At 38.0% G+C, this 20,212-nt stretch overlaps 1 protein-coding gene across 1 annotated transcript in view; it reads right to left on the reverse strand.

Annotated features, from left to right (window-relative positions):
* pcdh15a (protocadherin-related 15a) overlaps positions 1 to 20,212 on the reverse strand; it is a 412,089-nt gene that overhangs the window by 244,399 nt on the left and 147,478 nt on the right. The window contains exons 11-13 of the mRNA XM_055162873.1: positions 14,213 to 14,419; positions 6,657 to 6,791; positions 179 to 328 (exon numbers count right to left, since the gene is read on the reverse strand). Of these exons, the coding sequence (XP_055018848.1) occupies positions 179 to 328; positions 6,657 to 6,791; positions 14,213 to 14,419 (492 nt within the window). The remainder of the gene's footprint in view (positions 1 to 178; positions 329 to 6,656; positions 6,792 to 14,212; positions 14,420 to 20,212) is intronic.

Below are 20,212 nucleotides of genomic sequence, written 5' to 3' on the forward strand. Positions count from 1 at the left end.
GAATTGGTCAAGACACTTAACCCACCACACCCCCAGTGTTTGTGTACGTGGTGTATGAATGTGTGTCTGTGTGTGAATGGGTTGATGTACATACTTTGACACTAAAAGGTTGAAAAATAAATATATAAAAATGTGAAAAGAGCAGATCCAAACTTTGAATAGAGCACTGATATCTGACCTGAATGACTGTCTCTCCGGGCTGCATATCGGTGAAGACCTCCACGCTGTAGGACACCTGGGCGAACGTGGGCGTGTTGTCATTGGCGTCGATGACCAGGATGTCGACAGTGACTGGAGCACTTTGCTGGACTCCATCTGAAGCCACCATCTGCAAACGCAATAACACCGGTGCTAAACGGATTCCATCGAAATTAGAATAAAATCAGAACACAATGTTGGATGATATAACTAGATTGTGGTAGCAATGGAGCATAAATATATTAGACTTTTATTATCTCATAAAAACTCAATTTGAATTTGAAAACAGCAGTATTCAATAATGGATGAGGACACAGCTTTTGGGGGCTCAAATTGCCAAAGTTAATTTTAGTTAAAGTTGTACTGTGTAACTTTTCTTGCGGACAGACACCTGCTTTTCTCTATGAAGATACAATTGCTTTGCCTGGAATGTACCACAGTATAGCATTAAATTTATAACAAATATGTTTGCAGGTGACGCCACCAAGCCATGTGGACAAGTTGCAAGTCAGATCTATGGAGAGGCAAGATCACTCAAACTGAGGGTATCCATAAGCCTCCCCTATCCACACAGCTTTGAGCATATTTGTTTACGTTTTACAGAAACAAAACTTAAAACGGCATAGCTAATTTGCATAAACTAAGTGCTCAAAAAACAGCTCGCTATTGTGTGCTGATGTGGTTCAGCTTCTGTCAGACTAAAGGACACGATTCAGTGGAATATATATCTGTTCTTTTTGTGACAGAGGGGAGTTCTGCTAATGGTGAGTCTGTTCAGTGATTCTATGGCATTAGAGATGGTTCATGTTAAACTTTTCTGAGATTATACATGTGCAGGTCATACTCATAGAGTGTATATATGAATGGACATATATTCTAGCCTCTTAAAGTTTTGGCGGTGAATTTTTGGCTGGATCTCAGATGAATTTGCGAAAATGACTCGAATACATACTAGTGTGGATGGGGCCTAAGAATGCATGTTTTCAAAGCTTTTAGCAATAAAAACATGGAATTGAATAAATACGAGATAGATACATTTAAAGCTATATCATGGAACATTCCAGGCAAGACGCAGGTGCCATCCAGAGTCACAGCACAGTGATAATAAAATCCACTACAAAACATAAGATCATGACTCAGAAATACAACCATCTTTTCTTGGCCATTTGGCTTTGTTTTTCCCAGTTGCTCATTTATTTCACCACAAAACATTTCTTCCATTTTGCCTGTGTGTATTTGAGACCGGCTCTGGCCCGCACTCACTCCTGACATATAACCCATCTGTTTGTCGGGGAAACACAGCAATGATCTCTCACTTTTCCACAGTTTTGGTTTGTTTTTGAGAAAATCGAAATCCATTCTGAAAGCTCAGAGTAAAATCCCTTGTGCTTTTGTATGTCCTATCATCGTATCCCACTGTTACAACTTAGGGGCTCGTCTTGGGTTAGCATAAAACATGGATGGCAAAACGAGCAAACTGCTTGTTCGTTTGTCCACCGCGGAGAATGGGCTTGGAGAAAATGGAAGTGTTGGAAGGAAAGGATTTTAAAAGAACAGCGGGGTGCAGTTGGATTTTCACTCAAACAGAAGTGACAGGTGCAAATGGTATTGCACGTGAGAAGAGGTCCTAAATGGAGAGTCAGGCACCGAAGCACAGGCACACAAAAGTAGGCTTTGTACTTCAGATAACAGAAGCTGGACTGTTAAAGAGCACGTATTATGCTATTTTTTTTAAAAATTATTATTATTTTAATCTATACATAATGTTGTTATAAAGCTGTTTCCTTATCAAAACATACCTGGCGTTGTATTTTGTTTCATTCACACATTTTTAACACACAAATCCTGCATGATGTTGATTTCTTCTTTCAGACTGAAAACACTCTCCAAACACCTTCACTAGAATCTTTTGGATCATTTCAGCACTAGAATTGCCTGTTGAACTAAAGGCAAAAGGTAATTGTTCTTAAAAAAAAAAAAAAAAAGTTTTCAAATGATCTGAAAACTCCAGTGAAAAAATACAAAATTGATTTAAACAGCACAATCTTAGGAGCCTGTGATCAATACACGTGTTCACGGTCCTGTTCAGGAGTTTGATTTTTAACCAAATTGTTAAATCCTACCAAGTCATTCCTTTCTGGTCAGATTGTGTTAAAATAAAGGTCAGATTAAAGTCTAATAAAGCTTCAGACAAAGCAGTGCCTTCAGTTAGTATTACACCCCCAGGGAATGCTGATTATATAGCTGCAAAGTATCGATAAATATAGACTGTGACGTGTTTGTGGAGCCAAATTATGAATGCAATCAAGACCCCTAGCTCTACACTAATATTTTAATATATTTTATTTGAAATTAACATGATTATCATAACCCATTGAAGTCTCCTGAAGCCTCAAATGAACTACAACCCTCTTTAATAAAAAAAAATTGCATTATTAAACTTGAGGTTAATGCTCTTGTAATAATCACCAAAGTCCTTTTTTTTTAATTCACAAATGATGCTCTGGGTTAGCTGAACAACAAAGCTTTAATAGGAATAAATTTATATACATTTGCAAATAGCCTTGAAGTTAGTACCAAAGAGATAATAACTACATCCAACTTTAAGTTTAACATGACAAAGAAACGGAGTCTGTTCCATACGTACAATGGTCCCTTTGTTATGCAATGTGTTCTGCTCATTCATCCAGTCTACAATATCCAAGAGTCCAAGGTTTTTTGTTGTTGTTTTTTTTTTAAAGGGCCTATATTTTCTGATCTATGTAAATGTTGTTTCCTCATCAGAAACATACATGAGTTGTGTTTTGTTTCATTCACACATGTTTAAGACACAAATCCAGCATATTTTGGCTGAGCTCTTTTCTCAAACGGACACACTCTGTTCCACCTTGTGATGTCATGTGTCAACACAGGAAGTGCTCCAATATGTTTTTAAACTCCATAAACCTTCAATACAATCATTTGGATCATTTCAGACCTGGAATTGCTAATCTTTACTGAAAGGTAGAGTGTGGCTGTTACCTTGAAAATTACCGCATCATGACATCACAAGGTGGAACAGAGCATTTTAAGCTTTGGAGATGTAAACAGACTAATAATAAAGGATTACTCAAACATGTATGAATAAAACAAAACAACTCCAGGTATGTTTCAGATGAAGATTCATTTAGTGTAATATAGGACCTTAGAATACTTTATAATCACAAGTACTTTCATAGCTAGGTTCATGATCCTACTAATAAATAAATGCAAGATATATGGAACATACTTACAACAATAACATCTCCATGGAGACAAACCCACGGCGAACTCTCAATCAGAAAAATCACATAATGCACCTTCAGCTGAGACTAAACTTAATTACTTCTTCATTACTGCTCCTACCCTATGGAACTCTCTCCCCTTTCCACATCTGAAACTTAAGACTCACTAAACACCTTTAAAAAAACAACTCAAAACTCAGCTTTTCCTCAGAGCCTGTTACCCCCACAAATGACTGCTCCTACTTGTTTTGTTTGTCCCTGTTTTTGAGTTACATTATTGTGAAGCCTTGAGTTACAGTGAAAAGAGCTATGCAGTATTATTTATTATTATTACTTATCAAAATGAACATTGGTCACTATTCAATATATACACCTTATATAAACATTGCACTACTGTAAATGCTTTTTTCAGACTCCCCTCCACACCCTCCCATCTCATGGCCAGGAGCAAAACACAACTCCAAATATGTTTAAAATATATGGAATTATGCAGCAAAGAAAAACACAAATCTTTAACTCTTTTTATTTACTACATAACTTGGTAACACTTCATAATAACTACACCTTATTTAGCCTTAATAAAGCATGAACAAAGACTTAATTAATAATGATTCACACTTAGTAACTACTTAATTACTACCTTAATTAGCACTTAACTTGCACTTAATTTGCCTGTGCTGTAAATAGTTACTCAAAATGATTTCATACTTAATTACTCATGAACTAACCATTTGTGTGTGCATTTGTAGAAGCATATTTAAAGGTTGTATAGAGGATTTTCCAAGGAACGAGAAATCCAGCGACTGTTTGTCCTTTTTCAAATGTTGCGCATGCGTGAAACCACCCCCCCCTCCCCTACAGCTCCTACGTAGAAACGCCTCCTCCCGCCTCCTCTTTACGCCAGAAACAGGTTTGTTTACAGCCGGTGCGCTGCACATGACTTGTAAACAACTAACTACAGTGTTGGTTAGGCAAGGCGGAGAAGTGAGGAGTGGGGGGAGCGGGTGCGCGGACATTTCGTTCGCGGACGAGAAGTGAGGAGCAGGAAGAAGAGCGGATCGGGCAGCGGGGACAGGAGCAGGAAAGGGGTGCAGAGAAGGTTGCGCGGAGATTCAGTGCGAATGAACTAGCTACAACACGCAGCAGCAAGCGGACTCTTTCTTTGCCTTGAAAATTACGTTTTCAGACATAGGATATCGCTTTCGTGTCCTGAAAAACGTTTGACTAGCTCTTGGAAATAAAGTACGTTTTCATAATAAGCAGAAGTGACCTGTCCAGGAGTAATTTGGCGACCAATGCGTCAGTCTTTAGACCCTGCGTCTGCTTCAGTCGCGCCATCGCTGGAATGAATCTTCAAGAATCACCTTAGTTTGGCTTCGCTGCTTTTCCCCTTGTCTTCTTCTTTCAGCGACCTCAAAAACTGACTTTCTTTTGCGGTGAACTGCTCCTGGATTCTTGTCGCCATTGCAACAAACTTGGTGCTAACTGCGAGGAAGATATAGGTCAATAAAAGCCGCTAAGAACTGTTGCGTTGGTGGAGTAAACAGCGTCTGTGCGTCTTGCGTCTGTGGACTGCGTGACAGGCGTACGTAAACCACGTACCGGCAGCGCGCAGGCAAGTCAGTTACGCTAGAAACGTAGGGAGATTGATTGACAGCCTGTCAGCTAACAGATAACGAGGCAGTGTCGTTATCTATTGGCAAATGTTTAGCCCCACCACGTCCAGAGTTGATGAATTTTTATTCTCTTTTTTTGGTCATCATAATTACAAGGCTACTGCACCTCTATAATGCTATCATTGACAACTTGAAACAAAACAAAATCCTCCATACAACCTTTAAGTACAAATTTGAGCATTTATTAATTATTAGTAAGCTATGAGAGAATGATTTACTAATAATGCAATGCAATGATAATTCAGGCAGCTATTATCTGTTAGTTAAGTCTTTTTGAGAGCTTTTATAATGCGAAGCCTAATTATTAGTGATGGGCAAATGAGACGGAGCTCCGGAGCACGTCTCGTTCTTTCTGAAACAAATTGCTCCAAAGCACTGCCTCGGAGCTCGTCTTGCAGCAGCAGCTCACGTGACCAAAGTGTCGAAGTGTCGGTCCCTTCCCCTACTGCTTCGTCTGCGTGTCAATCGCTTCAGAGTATCGAAGCGTTTCATTGGCTCAGTGAAGGTTCTGCTCTGCGATTGGTTCAGAGTGCTTCAGAGTGTTCAGCGCACTTCCGTGGTTTGACAAGCGCTAAACTGCTACGGTATAAAAGATGCACCAATATTTCTTAAAAATGTTGGGTAGTGAGGAGTACTGTGTGACGTTAGTGGTGATTTTGGCGACTTTTGGCATTTGTTTCATTTTCGATGGCATCTACAAGTGGAAAAAAGCAATCCATGGTTTGGGATCACTTGGATCTAATTCCACCTAACAAGGTAACATATTTTCTGATTTACAGCAGCTATTTATGTTGTTCTTTACATATTATTTTAAATCATCATTATTATTGTTGTTGTTAGGTACGGTGTCGCTCTGCACACAAGTATTGTCTTACACTAACAATACTTCATCGATGCTGAGACACCTGCGTGCCAATGGTTAAATTTGTCCACTAGAGGTCAGTGTTTCTCCGAGGCCTCAGACACGTCGAACCATTTGAGACAATATTGCGACTGAGGTGTCAATGCTTCACGAGGCTCCATTTGCCCATCACTACTAATTATGCTTAAGTATGAAATAATTTTGAGTAACTATTTGCAGTTCATGTGATTTAAGTGCAAGTTAAGTGCTAATTAAGGTGGCAATTAAGTAGTTACTAAGAGTGAATCCTTATTAATTAAGTCTTTGTTCATTATTAATTAAGGCTTTGTCCATGCTTTGTTAAGGCTAAATAAGGTGTAGTTACCCATAATTCCTTATGTCTGACTTCATATATTTGAGGCCTTCCGTATGTAGTAGTGCACTTCTTTACACCACTTTATTTGTATTATTTATTTACTTATTTTTCATTAGTTTACACCTAAAATCCATTTATTTCAGAGTATATAATTCCGCTTTTAAAATTTATTTTGCAAACACCAATATTTACCACATGTACAACACATGAAACCACTTTAAATGCTCTTTTCAAACACCTCTCCACTCGCTCACACCTCAACATGGCCAGGAGCTTGTCCGTCTAATTCCGAGTGTACGTACCGTGAAAGAGTAGGTCTGCTGTGTCTCTCTGTCCACGGGCTTGAGCAGCCTCAGGTAGCGCACTAATCCAGATGGGGTCAGGCTGAAGACGGCCGTGTAGTCGTTCAATGTAATCGTCACCCTGGGGTCTTTGGTCTTCGCGAGGAAAGACATAGGGAAGAATATGTTACCATGGAAACGATATATAATTTTTTTCTTTTCTTTTTTTTTTACCCAGACCGCAGCTGTGGGGAAGAGAAACCTATCAACCCAGTTCATTTTGATGTGCCAAAGAGTGATAGAGTAATGTGATGATAGCCTGCTCATTGGTCTTCACAGCAGAATGGAAGAAAAACAGTTAGCATTAACACAGGAAATAGATCAGATCCTGTTAATGTTATAAAATACACCTGACATAATTCCTCTTTGTGCAATAGTAAAATATATCAAATTATACTGAGGAGAGTGACTCATGAAATATAATGAAAAACATAATGAAAAACAAATGCTCCCTTTTCAATCAAATACCCTAGAGGGAATCAACACTGGTACACATGACATTTTGACCTGCTGAATTATGTACATAAAAAAATATATATTTACATACACTTTATCTTGACTGGAGATGTGGTGCTCTTGGACAGTTTATGCTCAAGGAAGCATTTCTGGGCAGTTTACACCTTCATTTTTTGTTTTATTCTATAATTTGCTCCCCAAATGGTAAACTTCACCAAAAGTTTTAGGTTAAATCTTAAAGATGCACTGTGTAACTTTTTGGTTGGGGGTCCATCGCCTGCTTGTTTCTATGAATATGTCATTACTCTGCTTAGAATGTTCCACAGTATGACATTAAACAGCTCTACCTTACATTTATTCAATTACAGGTGGTTTTATGGCTCAAAAATACCTAGAAAAACAGGCACTGTGACTGTGAGCGGGGTTGTCTCACCACAGATCTGACTAGTAAATTGCTCTGGCTGGTCTCCATAAAGATGGACAGGTTTAATAGTCAGGCTGGCGCCACCTAGTGCCTCCACTCAATTGCATTTCTCTCCAGCGACTAGGTCAGGAATCGGAATACACTAGACGGTTCGCAAAAACCCCAGAAGTGCGAGTTCGGGCACCAGCCAATCAGCGAAGAGCCATATATAATGTGTTGGCAATGATTTCCGAGGGGAAAGACGTTATTGCCCTTCTTCCTACAAGATTTGAAAAGCTTAATATACCAGTTAGCCCTGTTATCGGCGCATTACATACGTCACGACCAAAAGCAGTGATTGGTTAAATAAAAAAGTACCCGCCTACCATCAAGCAAACGAAATCTAACATTGCGAGGTCAGACAGTTTCCACGAAGTAAAACCGTCTGATAGGTTTAATGCCATACTGTGAAACATTCCAGACAAAGCAGCAACATCTACTGTACATGGAGACAAGCATTTGATGGACCCTCCACCACAAAAGTTACACAATGAACCTTTAAATTTGGTGAAATCAGTCTAATTTGCCACAAGCAATTTCACTGAAGTAAATATTTTAAGTACATATTCCAATTATACAGTAACTGAGCTTCTTTTAGTCATTTTTGTGAAAGTTGTGTTAATTTTCTAGATAATTTCCAACCAGTTTATCAGAGTTTTATCTTAAACTTTTATCTTTAATCTTGTCCATGGTAAAATCTAGTTTCATCCTTATATAGTCGTGAAACTTGCCTGTTTGCGTCTCTGTCTCAGTCTCTCTGTACTTCACTGTTCAGTGTGAGGGAGGTTACTGCTGTCAGCAGGAGTTTCACATGACTGTTGTTTCTCAGTGTGTTAACAAAGTCCGGGCGCTGCACTGCTTGAAGTCTGCTTCGATCTGTGTCCGTCAATGCGCCCTCTTAAGAGACTTTGGTCCACATCAGGAACTGGGCGCCATATTGATTCCTTTATCTCTCTTTTCAATCCACTTTGATTTGTTAATCTCCCCCAAGGACTGGCTAAAAAGGCTGGCTTTGAAATACAGGCTAGAGCTAAGTCTTTTTTATTTTTACAAGTACATTATTACTGTGTAGTTCTGGAGTTTAAAGAGCATATGACCGGTCTGACTACAGATTTCCCTGAAACATAGTTAACGTAAAAATATTGAAAGGTGGATTGTGCCATTTTCTGCTTTTCTCCATGTTTTTTCTAGGTATTTTTGAGCTATAAAACCACCTGTAATTAAATAAACGTGAGGTAGAGCTGTTAAATGTTAACATAATATTAATAAGGGCCAAAACTTACAATACAACACAATAGTTATGATTAGACAACACCTTGAAAATGAAGGTTTAACATTGCCCCTACGCTTTGAATAGACTAAAATCGCAGTACAGGTTCTCTTTGAGGGTTGAGCTCAAATCTCATTAGAATATGGCTCTTTGCTAATAATGTAAAAATGGGCAAGGTACAAACCCGAGGCACACCAACTGATTATATGAAAATCCTTTATTTCATGGGGAGGGGCGGCAATGTGTGCCCTGACCAAGACCACCCAGCTCCGTGCCAGGCTATGAAATAAAGGAATTTTATAATCAGTTGGTGTGCCTCGGGTTTGTACCTTGTTACATTATTAACAAAGGGCCACATTATACTGAGAAAAGTAGAGGTATTAGGTTTTAAAACTCACCGCTACTTCCTGTATGGAAAATAGATACTATACCAACCAAGTAATTATTAGAATAAAAAAATATATAAAAAAAAAACAGTCTGCACACACATGTTGGGTCATTCTTCCTGGGGACATTACATTGACATATTGAGTCTAATTCTAACATTAACCACTTACTTACATTACTACTCCCCTAATCTTTAACAAAACCCTAACTTAGCAATTCTTTTTCAAACAGGAGAGTTTGTTTATCTGCTTTGCATGTTTCAGCTACTTTAATGGTGAAGTGTTTTGTTTGTTACATCACTTGGTTTTGCCAGACAGAAGGGGAAGCTTATGTAAAAGTTAAGTAAAATATATCAGTTTCCCAAAGACTGGGTCACAAGAGATTTTTTTTTGGGTCGCCTTTTCACAATCTGCATGTAGATCTGCAATATACAGTTCTGACACTGATAAGCGTGTTACACTCTCCTCCTGCACGCTGGACTGGAAGGCACTACAAAAACACAAACAGGCCCACCTATCTCATTAGAAATGCTGAAATGTTAAGACATGTTCTGCATAATATCTAATCTTTTTGAAATTATTTTACTGACTATTTTGTTCCAATATTGCTGGTTCGATTGAATGTTGAAAAAAAAAAGAACTGTGCTACATTTAATGTCCAAATAGGCCACTTATGGCTCTTTTTATTGCTGGTTCAATTACTGTTTTTCATTGTTTAAAACTTGAGTAATACTAACTGAGAGACACGATCACTCAATAAAATATTATCATTAATATTCATCATATAATGGTCAAATCCACCTTTATTTTGTGATTTACAAATAATGTCTATTGACTTGGGTTGCAAAAGATTGTGACTTAAAATATGTATCCCCTTATTATTTATTTATTTTATTTATTTGTAAAGGAACAGCACATATTAATGAACATTAAAAATGTAAATATGTAAAGATTATAGTCAACGTGGATAATTTCCATCTACAGTCCCTCGACAGGTTGATGTAAAATCATCTACAGGACAAAGGAAAGTACAGCAACAATCACAAAAAAGTACACAACAGCAGCACACTCACTATACATACAACACACTCACTATACATACAACACACTCACTATACATACAACACACTCACTATACATACAACACACTCACTATACATACAACACACTCACTATACATACAACACACACTACACACATCACTACATACACACATCACTACATACATACACACACATACATCACTACTACATACAACACACTCACTATACATACACACAACACACATCACTACTACTACACACAACACACTCACTATACACACAACTCACTACTACTACACACACACACACATACACTACTACACACAACACACTCACTATACATACAACACACTCACTATACATACAACACACACTATACATACATACACACAACACACTCACTACATACATACACACACACACTCACTATACACACACACTCACTACATACACACACTCACTACATACACAACACTTACATACACACACACACACATCACTATACATACAACACACTCACTATACATACAACACACTCACTATACATACAACACACTCACTATACATACAACACACTCACTATACATACAACACACTCACTACATACATACATACACACACTCACTATACATACATACATACACACACTCACTATACATACAACACACACTCACTATACATCACTACATACAACACACTCACTATACATACAACATACTATACACAAACACTAAACATAAACATTATACATGGTAAACACACTGAACTATATCACTACACCATCACGTGGCGCTTCTGAGGAAGGCTAGAGGTAGTAGAGAAAACATGCAAAGCAGGTAAACAAACTCTCCTGCCTGACCAAAAGACTCGCTAATTCTAAGTTTATAACTAAAGACAGAATGAAGCTTTACCAAAGGATAATCAGGGTTAGTCGATTTTTACCTGTATCTTAACTGAAAACCATGTTGTTGATCTAACAATAAAAGATTTACAATATCTTGAGATAAGAAAGGCTAGTGCGTACACAGATTATAGTCCTCACATTGTATAAATAAACACCAGCTCACACCGACAGACCCGCACACTTCGGTAATGCAATTGAGGATAATTGAGCAATCAGAAGAAGCGAAACAGTTTGAAAGCCTTAAACGAAGAATCATTTGTGTGTTATGATTTGAGCAAACAAGAATCCACGGCACTCTCCTTACCTGAATGTAAAGATTAGCACTCCAAACAAAGACTACACTGATTAGTTTGTAGCACACACACGCACCTATCATCACTGGAGATTTTTCTACTCGTGAAACAGACAAAAAACAGGCAACTTTAAAGGTGCATTGTGTAACTTTTCTGGTGGAGGGTCCGTCAAATGTGTTTCTTTCACGGAGATGTTAATGTTTTGCTTTGTCTGGAATGTTTCACAGTATGGAATTAAGCTTTTCTATCTTCATGGAGCTCAAACTAGACCAAGTTACAGGTCAGATCTGCGGAAAGGCAACCCCACCTATTTTTCTAGGTATTTTTGAGTTATAAAACCACATTTAACTGAATACATTAGGGCGTTTGCGTTAACTAATGAATTAATCATCGATGACAGTTATTTTTCTTCTTTTCTTTTCTTTTTTTTTTTTTTATTGTAAACGTCTGTAGCTCACTGGCTTTTATTTTGAAAAAGTCCATCGTGAGCGAGCTTAGAATGTTGCTTCCTGCTTCGGCGCTCACAGTAAACAATACATTTCAGTTTTGTATTTAGTCTGATTTGAACTCCTGCAATTCATGTGACTAAGATTTTTTTTATTTTTTCCCAGCCCTAGAATAAATATAAGATGGAGCTGTTTAAAGTCATACTGTGGAACATTTCAGACAGAGCAGTGACATCCTTAGAAACAACCAAGTGACGGACCAAAAACCAAAAAGTTATGATAAGTTAGTGCAGCTTTAACTTTCCAAACACCACAGGAGAGGAGGTGCATTATGGTCGTAGTAAAAGTTGTAATTTTGAGTTTATATTGTCTCCAGCAGTGATAGGTGTTATCAAATAAAGCATGCAAGCACACCAGGGGATGTCCGAGCGAGGAACCAGCTGAACAATGAGTTTCAATAGATAATTTTAGTGCGTGGGATAACCTTATGTACCACAGGAAGTTTTGTTCCAATAAAAATACTTGTCTGGGAGGTTGGTCATGATTGCAGGGAATAACATGGTATTTTAGCAGTTCTGGTTAAAAAGCATGGCGTTGGATCAGAACAGGTAATCACCTAACCAGGTATTATGACAAGTTTCTGGCAATTTTAGTTAATAATACAACTGGAACACTGCAAAATCTGCAACTCATTTTCAAGTGGTGCTTTTCAGGCGTTATACTGGGTGCATATTTGTACAAAGTGGAATAAGTGGGTGAAATTCAAAGCATGAAACAATAAAATCCAAAAAACATGTCATAATAGGGTTTGTGGGACAGTGATTACCATCTGGCCTAGAATCAAGACTCTGCAAGTAATAAAAAAAATAATAATAATTTGAATTTTGTAAGTAATTTTATGTCTGTATTTATAGATCTACACTATTTTGGAAAAAAGTCCTGTGTGGAAGTTGTGTGTAATGAAAAGGAGCCGACAACTTCTCACATTTCAGACACAGAAAGCCGTGTGTCGCTTTATTAACTGACCAGAAAACTTTAGAAGAAACAGCTAATAACAGTATTATAAGAGAACTGCGTGCCTCAAACATCATCGGGTCTTAAAGGGGCTGTGACGATACTGTAAATAGAGCACAAACCTGAAAACTGTGAACACTGAACATAAAGTGCTTAATCAATACCTGAGTGGAAAGATACATACGAACAACAATGCAAAGGTAAACATCTAACTAATGTATCTCAACTGTGAATTATGCATGTACACATGTATGCTAAAGGCACTACACCTGTTTAATTATGTTTTAGGTTTTTTTTCTTATTCTGAGGAAAAAAAAAATATTGCACTTGAAAGAAGAAAAATTTACAAATAATTATTTAAATTATTTGCAAATTTTTCTTCCTTCAAGAAAAGAAAAAAATCAGGTATGGGCAAAAAATAGAAATTGCACTTGAAGGAAGAAAAATTCGCAACTAATTCTTTAAATTATTTGCCATTTTTTCTTCCTTCAAGTGCATTTTTAATTTTTTGCCTGTACCTGATTTTTTTTTTTTTTTTTTTCAGGTGTTCGAAAAAAATGTGTCTTTGTCCTGTTCCAGTACAGATATATTGTATGAACAGCTCTTGAGGTCAAAATAAGTCTACTGTGTGCTGACTGATTCTAATTATAAAGCATTTTCTTTTCCGAAAAACAGGAAGTGCGCTATTGGCATGCTATGTGTTCCTAACTTTACTGTCAAAATAAACTCTAGAAAATGGTGGAAAGTGCTTCTAAACGCATTGTGGTGAATAATTATGCTGTTCTGAATGCATAAGGTAAGTGAGGAACAACTTTGGACCATTGCAAACTTTAAAACGTGAACTACTTCTGTTTTTCACATTTTTAAGACAGTAAAAATCAGTAATTGAAAAAATGAAAAATAAAATAAAATTCAACCCGTTTTATTGCTTTTGCAGTCTGTATAAAATGGTTAATATAACGCTCCAGTGGTTTTGCCCTAGCTCGGACATCCCTTATTATATCAATGTATCACTGACTCTCCATCTCCCCCTTTACCTACAGGAGTATCACCGGGGGCCAGCTGGAACAAGGACACAAACAGACCATGAAGATTATGACAGCCACAACGTACTCGCAACACAGAAAATAATATTTGCACAACACAAAATAAGCGCGCCATGTTTATTTACACTCTATTGTGCTATTCTTTGTCCTATATAGTAAATACATATAGGTGGATGTGGAGTGTTTTTTTCGATACCTCTTCAATGTCATTATCCAGCGCGATGATTCCCAGGGGGTCGGTGAGGTTGGCGCTTGCGAAGATGGTCGTTCCCACCGGGGCAGACTCGCTGACGAAGCCCTGGTATGTGGCAAACTGGAAGTACGGGGCCTGATTGTTCTCGTCAAGGATCTCGATAATGAGGTCGGCGAAGGCGGGCAGAGGGTGACCATTGTCCTGCTCGGCCTGGAAAGATAACAGCAAAATACACAGAGGTACAGTATTCATTTCATTCATTTTTTTGTTTCAGTAAGGTAGAACAACAACAATAACAAAGAACAAGGATAAATTAATGTAAATTTTTGGAACCTGGTGCACAAAAGGAGTAGGATCAAGTTTAAAAGACTTACAGTGTCCTACCCAATACATTGTTTTAGTATGAAGAATTTAAAGGTTATAGTTGAGGATGAGAGAAGAGAGTAACACTTTATTTTAAAGTAAGTAAACTTAGGAACATCTAACTACCTGCTCATTAGCATTGTTGTAGATGGTTAATTTGTCATTAATTAGTATTTATTCAGTCCTTATTAATGTCTTATTCCCCATAAGCTTATTCTGCTGTTAGACAATTTACAAACACTTTCCTATTACTACACTTCTTATTGCTGCTTATAAGTACGATACTAAGCCGTTTTTGTCCATGAATTATGATTCTAATAAGCTTTTGGTAATAAGTGTGTTGTTAAGGACTAGTTGCACAAGAAATTTAGCTCTCTATGAGGTGTTCATAGAGTCCAACAAGCCATGAATAAAGTAAGCAAAATTTATTAAGTGCAAACAAATAAAAACTACATTTGGTCACATTTTTATATAGTGTTTTTCCACCTTCAAAGCACTCAAAGCGCTTTACAACAAGGACCCACTCACCCATTCACAAATACATTTATACACCAGTGCACGCAAACACTGGAGGCGAGATAGGTTGATTGTCTTGCCCAAGGACACAACAACAGCATTCATCTGTGGGAGCTGGAATCACACCAGCCAACCTGTGGGTCAATGGATCTGACTCATTGATGTTTATGTCAAGAGTGGGATTCGAACCACCAACCTTCAGCTCTACCAACTAAGCTACTGCCGCTCATTTCTTGTGCAAATAGTAACAACTAAAGCTTATTCGAATGGACAAAAATGGCCTAGTATCAAACTAATCAGCAGTGATAAGGAGTGTATAAGCTTATGGGGAATTAGACATTAATAAGAATAATGAATAAATACTAATTAATGACATCACCATCTACAGCTATGCTTATTAGCAGGTAGTCAGATGTCCATAACTGTACCCTAAAATAAAGTGTTACTGAGAAGAGATTTAATATGAAGCTAATCTAGTGTTAAAGGGCCTATCTTGCACTATTTTTTATTCTATGTTATAATGTTGTTTCCTCATCATTTCATCTTATCATACACACCCTGCATATTTAAGCGGAGTTCTTCTTTCAAAGAGAAAACACCCAGTTCCACTTCCTGAGGTCAGTGTTTTTAAACTCCATACACCTTCACTAGAATCATTTGGATCATTTCAGCCCTGGAATTCCCAATCTCTACTGAACAAAAAGGAAAATGTAGCTGTTCACTTGAAAACTACAGCTTCATGGAACTGAGCATTTTGAGCTTTGGAGACGTGGACAGACTAATAATAAAGTATTACTCAAGCATGTGTGAATGAAACTAAAATACAAGTTCAGGCACATTTTTGATGACTGACATGACTTAAAGCTTGTATTATATAGGACCTATAAGTTCAGTAGTACAGATGAAGCCACGGCTCTGGCTCAGTAACAAGAAGGTAGGAGGTTCAATTCCAGCTCTGACAAAAGCAATTGAACCTCCTACCAATAGACAAGGTACTTTGCTCACCTTGCATAGAATGAAAATTGTGTTGTGTGGGTGAGTCATGGGTTGTGGTCGAACAGGGCAAATGGGCAGCCTTACTTCCTGTCTTCTACTTCAAATAGTTCTGAGTGAATAGTGAATAGTAAAAGTGAATAGTACTGAGAATATTATTTAACAATCTGAGTAGCTTTAATCTTTAACTTTTTTTCTGAGCACGTAAAAAACAGAAACAAAGGAAAGTACAATTATCTTCTAATAACGGAATTGTCTGAATATCTTATTTTATTAATAATGCTATTTTCTGAACTATGTTATAATGTTGTTACCTCATAAAAACATCCAGAGTTGTGTTTTCTTTGATCACACATGTTTAGCGTATTTTTTGGACTATAAGTCGCACTTTTTTCATGGTTTGAGTGGTCCTGTGACTTAATACTCCGGTGCGACTTAGAGAAAAAGCCGCTGTCCTGCTGCAAATTGTGAAATATTCAGCCAAAATCGAGCAGCAGAAAGAAAGAGAAGTTTGGAGTCAGCAAGAAACTTGTGCTTGACTGGCAGAAAGAGGAAATGGAGAACACAGCTTCACGGTAATCGGGAGGGTCCGCAGTGCAACTTTCCTGGACTACAGTGACACCGAAACCACCCTGTCGGGATTCAGAAAGGCCGGAATAATTCTAACTGGAACTGATGCTGAGTCTGATGACAGCTACAAAGAAGAGGAAGCGGTGCTCTGTTTTTCTCATGGATCTACGGTTTACCTCCGGAAAAGTGACACAGAGGATGAAAAATTCAGTGGATTTAGTGGTTTGGAGTGAGATCGTGAGTTTGGTAAACTTGTTCTGATGTTTATGCTGTAGTTATCTGAATGACTGTTCATATGTCATGTTAACAGCCTGCAGTGCTCTGTTTTATTGCTATTACTATAACTTGTCTTTCAAGATGAAATGTCGATTCCTGGTCCCTGATTTTATAAAATAAATTTCCCCCAAAAAGAGCAATTTATAGTCCAAAAAGTACGGTAATCTGTTCTTCTCTCAAACAGAAACCAGTCTGTTCTACCTTGTGACGTCATAAATAAGCACAGTGAAATACAACAAGTATTTCTCTAAACTCCATACACCTTTACTAGACTCATTTGGATAATTTCAGCCCTCTTGCCAAGCTCTACTGAACAAAAGGTAAACAAATGAAACAAAACACAACTCCAGGTATGTTTCTGATAAGGAAAGCTCACAAGTGTCAATTTCTTGTAATACAGGACCTTTCATGCCTGATTGGCCAATGAAAGAACAAATATATTTACTTTATATACTGTACATGGTCAATCATTTGAGTCTTAATACTTGTGTCTGTCCTGAGCCAAGAATTATAATAATACGTCTGTTGTAATATAATATAATCAACAAAAATTGAAACCAAATTTATAAGGTTTGACACAGAAAGCACCAATATTCTCACACATTAAAGACATCGATTTCTGTTAATGTGGTGGTAAAGCTAATAATTCTAAAAGGACAAATTGCTCCGCTGTGGTGGGCCATACAACAGTCACAAAATGACTGTGACATGGGCAGAGTGGAGTCATTTTTTCAGAGAGCCATTTCAATTAGAACGAGTCCACATAGAAAATTTAATCAAGGGTGCACTCGGATTAGAGCTTAGTCATTACCGAGCACTTAACACCAATACCATCATTTGTGCAAGGAGAGACGTGATTAGGAGCTGGTGGTACTCTTCCAAATAGATTTTTTTCCCCCTGAAATATGACCAGTTACGGCAGTGTCCAGTGATTCTAATTGCATTATAATGGTTGGGGAGGATGACCGTCATTGATCAGACATGTGCTGCTGTGGTAAACTGTAATACGTCTTATGAAAATATTGGATTTTTATGAAGCAATACACTCAATAAGAACCCTGCATGCAAGTTTAAAAAGTATTAAGTAAACAGAAATGGATAGGAGTCATGTTTCCTGTTAAAATCACCAAGACAGCAACATAAAAAAAAATTAAAAATAAAAAATGCTGTGATCTGGTTTGCAGCAATGCGTATTTATAGACAACAAATCATGCACTGTGTAAATTAACTGGTAGCTAAATTTCTCTTTGGGCAATCTCTCAAATAATAAGGTCAACAAAAATAGTTTGGCCCTCGCAGCCTGTGAGCTCCACTGAAGATGTAATAGCCAATTGGTGTGATTTTTTACAAAGTCAGAAAGCCAGATTATTAACATTGTTGTACAAAATACATCAATGATTAGATATTGTGGTGGCCTGATTTATTTGCATATAAACAATGGCTGAAGACAAAGAAATGGCTGTAATACATTATTGGAAGATGAGCAGTGAGCCGAAGACACAGTTTCATTCTATGGTCTGAATGAACATTTATGCAAAAGTTCAGTCAGCGGTCAGGATGAAGATGTAGACAGAACTCACCCACGCAAAACTGACTTAGTGGGTCAGTGGGAGTGGGACGGGTGGGTCAGTGGGAGTCATCTATTTATAATAAAGAAACAGGTTGGTTCTTGCACATTGTAGCACTGTATTGTAGCCTAAATATGTCTGTGTGGCCTCAAACAGTGAGGGCATACAGGGTAACACAAGTCCACTGCGCACTCACAAAATGTCATTATGGATACAACATTAATATTCATCTTCTGTCAAAAGTCAGTGCATCGGGTCAGATCCAGGCCCCTCACTGTGTCCTGGACAACCGTCCTCAACTGGAGAATAGGAGCACAGGAGAACTGAGGACACCTCTGACTGACTATGCTCGTCCACCAACTAAACACCAGCGTGTCCAAGTGGACAGGGCTAAATAGAGCTCGACCATGTGGGACCACCTTTGACCTGGAGCATGCTCGTTGTGTCAATCATGTCAGAGTTCAGGAGAAGAGGGAGTTGAAGAGGAAGAGACACTGGACAGTGTCCTGTCAGAACCTGAGAGGAGAGTCACAACAGAGGAGCTGGAGTTCAGCATTAGAAGTCCTCAAAGCAAAACACAAAGGTTCTTTTGTGCCCCTGTAAAACGAGGTTAAATGTTGCTTGCAACTACAGACCCTCTGAGGGTTCTATTGACGCTCATATCCAGACGACAGTCTCAGGGCCAAACACTGGACATACTGACTGTGTCAGAGATCAAATTAAGAGATAAGTTCTGTGGAGAGGTGAGAACACAGCCTAGAACAGCTTCTGAGTTAAAGCAGGGATGAGACAGCCCAAGTGTTTCTAGGCTCGCTGTTTGTTTCTTCAGGCAATATAATTATAGCTGATAGTCTGATTAGTTTGTACGTTTCTCTGAATGACTTAATTCAACAGGGAAATCAAGCAAATGGTACAAACAGGCAAACTTAGTTTTACCCAGTCTACTTCCCTTGTATAAAGACTCATTAAACTAACCTTTTACTATATATAGCGCTTTAATCATTTTCCACATGCTTGATATACAGAATACATAACAGAAGCACTGAGAGTTGCATATGTGGAGCGCATGTGTCTCATTGAACACAGTGCACGTCCACACCACACACTGCTGGTTCCTCCCACACAGAGCCTCAGACAAATCCAGCTTTGAGCGCAGATGGAGAGGAGGAGAGAGACGACTTCAGTCCACGCCATGACCTGGAACTAATTCTGCACATTAGCCCAATTTCACTCAGCTTGTGTTGCCGTGCCGATTGTAACTGAGGGATCCACAGTAACAATGAGAGGCAATGGGCTAAAACAATGTGTGATTGTTTTTTTATTGTATAACCGTGAAATGTTTGATTTTTCAAGAGGAGGCAAATCTATATTGTAGTTCAAAACACCTTCCTTATGTGTGAATTGTCTGTGCATTTTTTTATGGAATCTTGATGCATGATGATGATAGATGATGAAACATGGAGGTTTTCAGTTTTAGAACGCATCACTACTTCCTGTATTTTTGTACTTTTTCTCAACTTTTTTTTTTCAATCAAATGGACACCAAACGGATGTAAAATAAAGGTCCAAACCAACCCACAAACCAAGTAATAGTTAAAAAAAAAACAAAAACATATTCACTTTAACCTCAACAGAGACTAAACAAACTAAGAAGTAAAGCAGGATTCAACAAGGACTGAACCAGGTCAAAACCCAGATTACTCAGAGGTAATAGTCA

The sequence above is a fragment of the Boleophthalmus pectinirostris genome, unplaced genomic scaffold (assembly GCF_026225935.1).
Source record: "Boleophthalmus pectinirostris isolate CB_2022bp ecotype Guang Dong unplaced genomic scaffold, ASM2622593v1 HiC_scaffold_5, whole genome shotgun sequence".
NCBI lineage: Eukaryota > Metazoa > Chordata > Actinopteri > Gobiiformes > Gobiidae > Boleophthalmus > Boleophthalmus pectinirostris.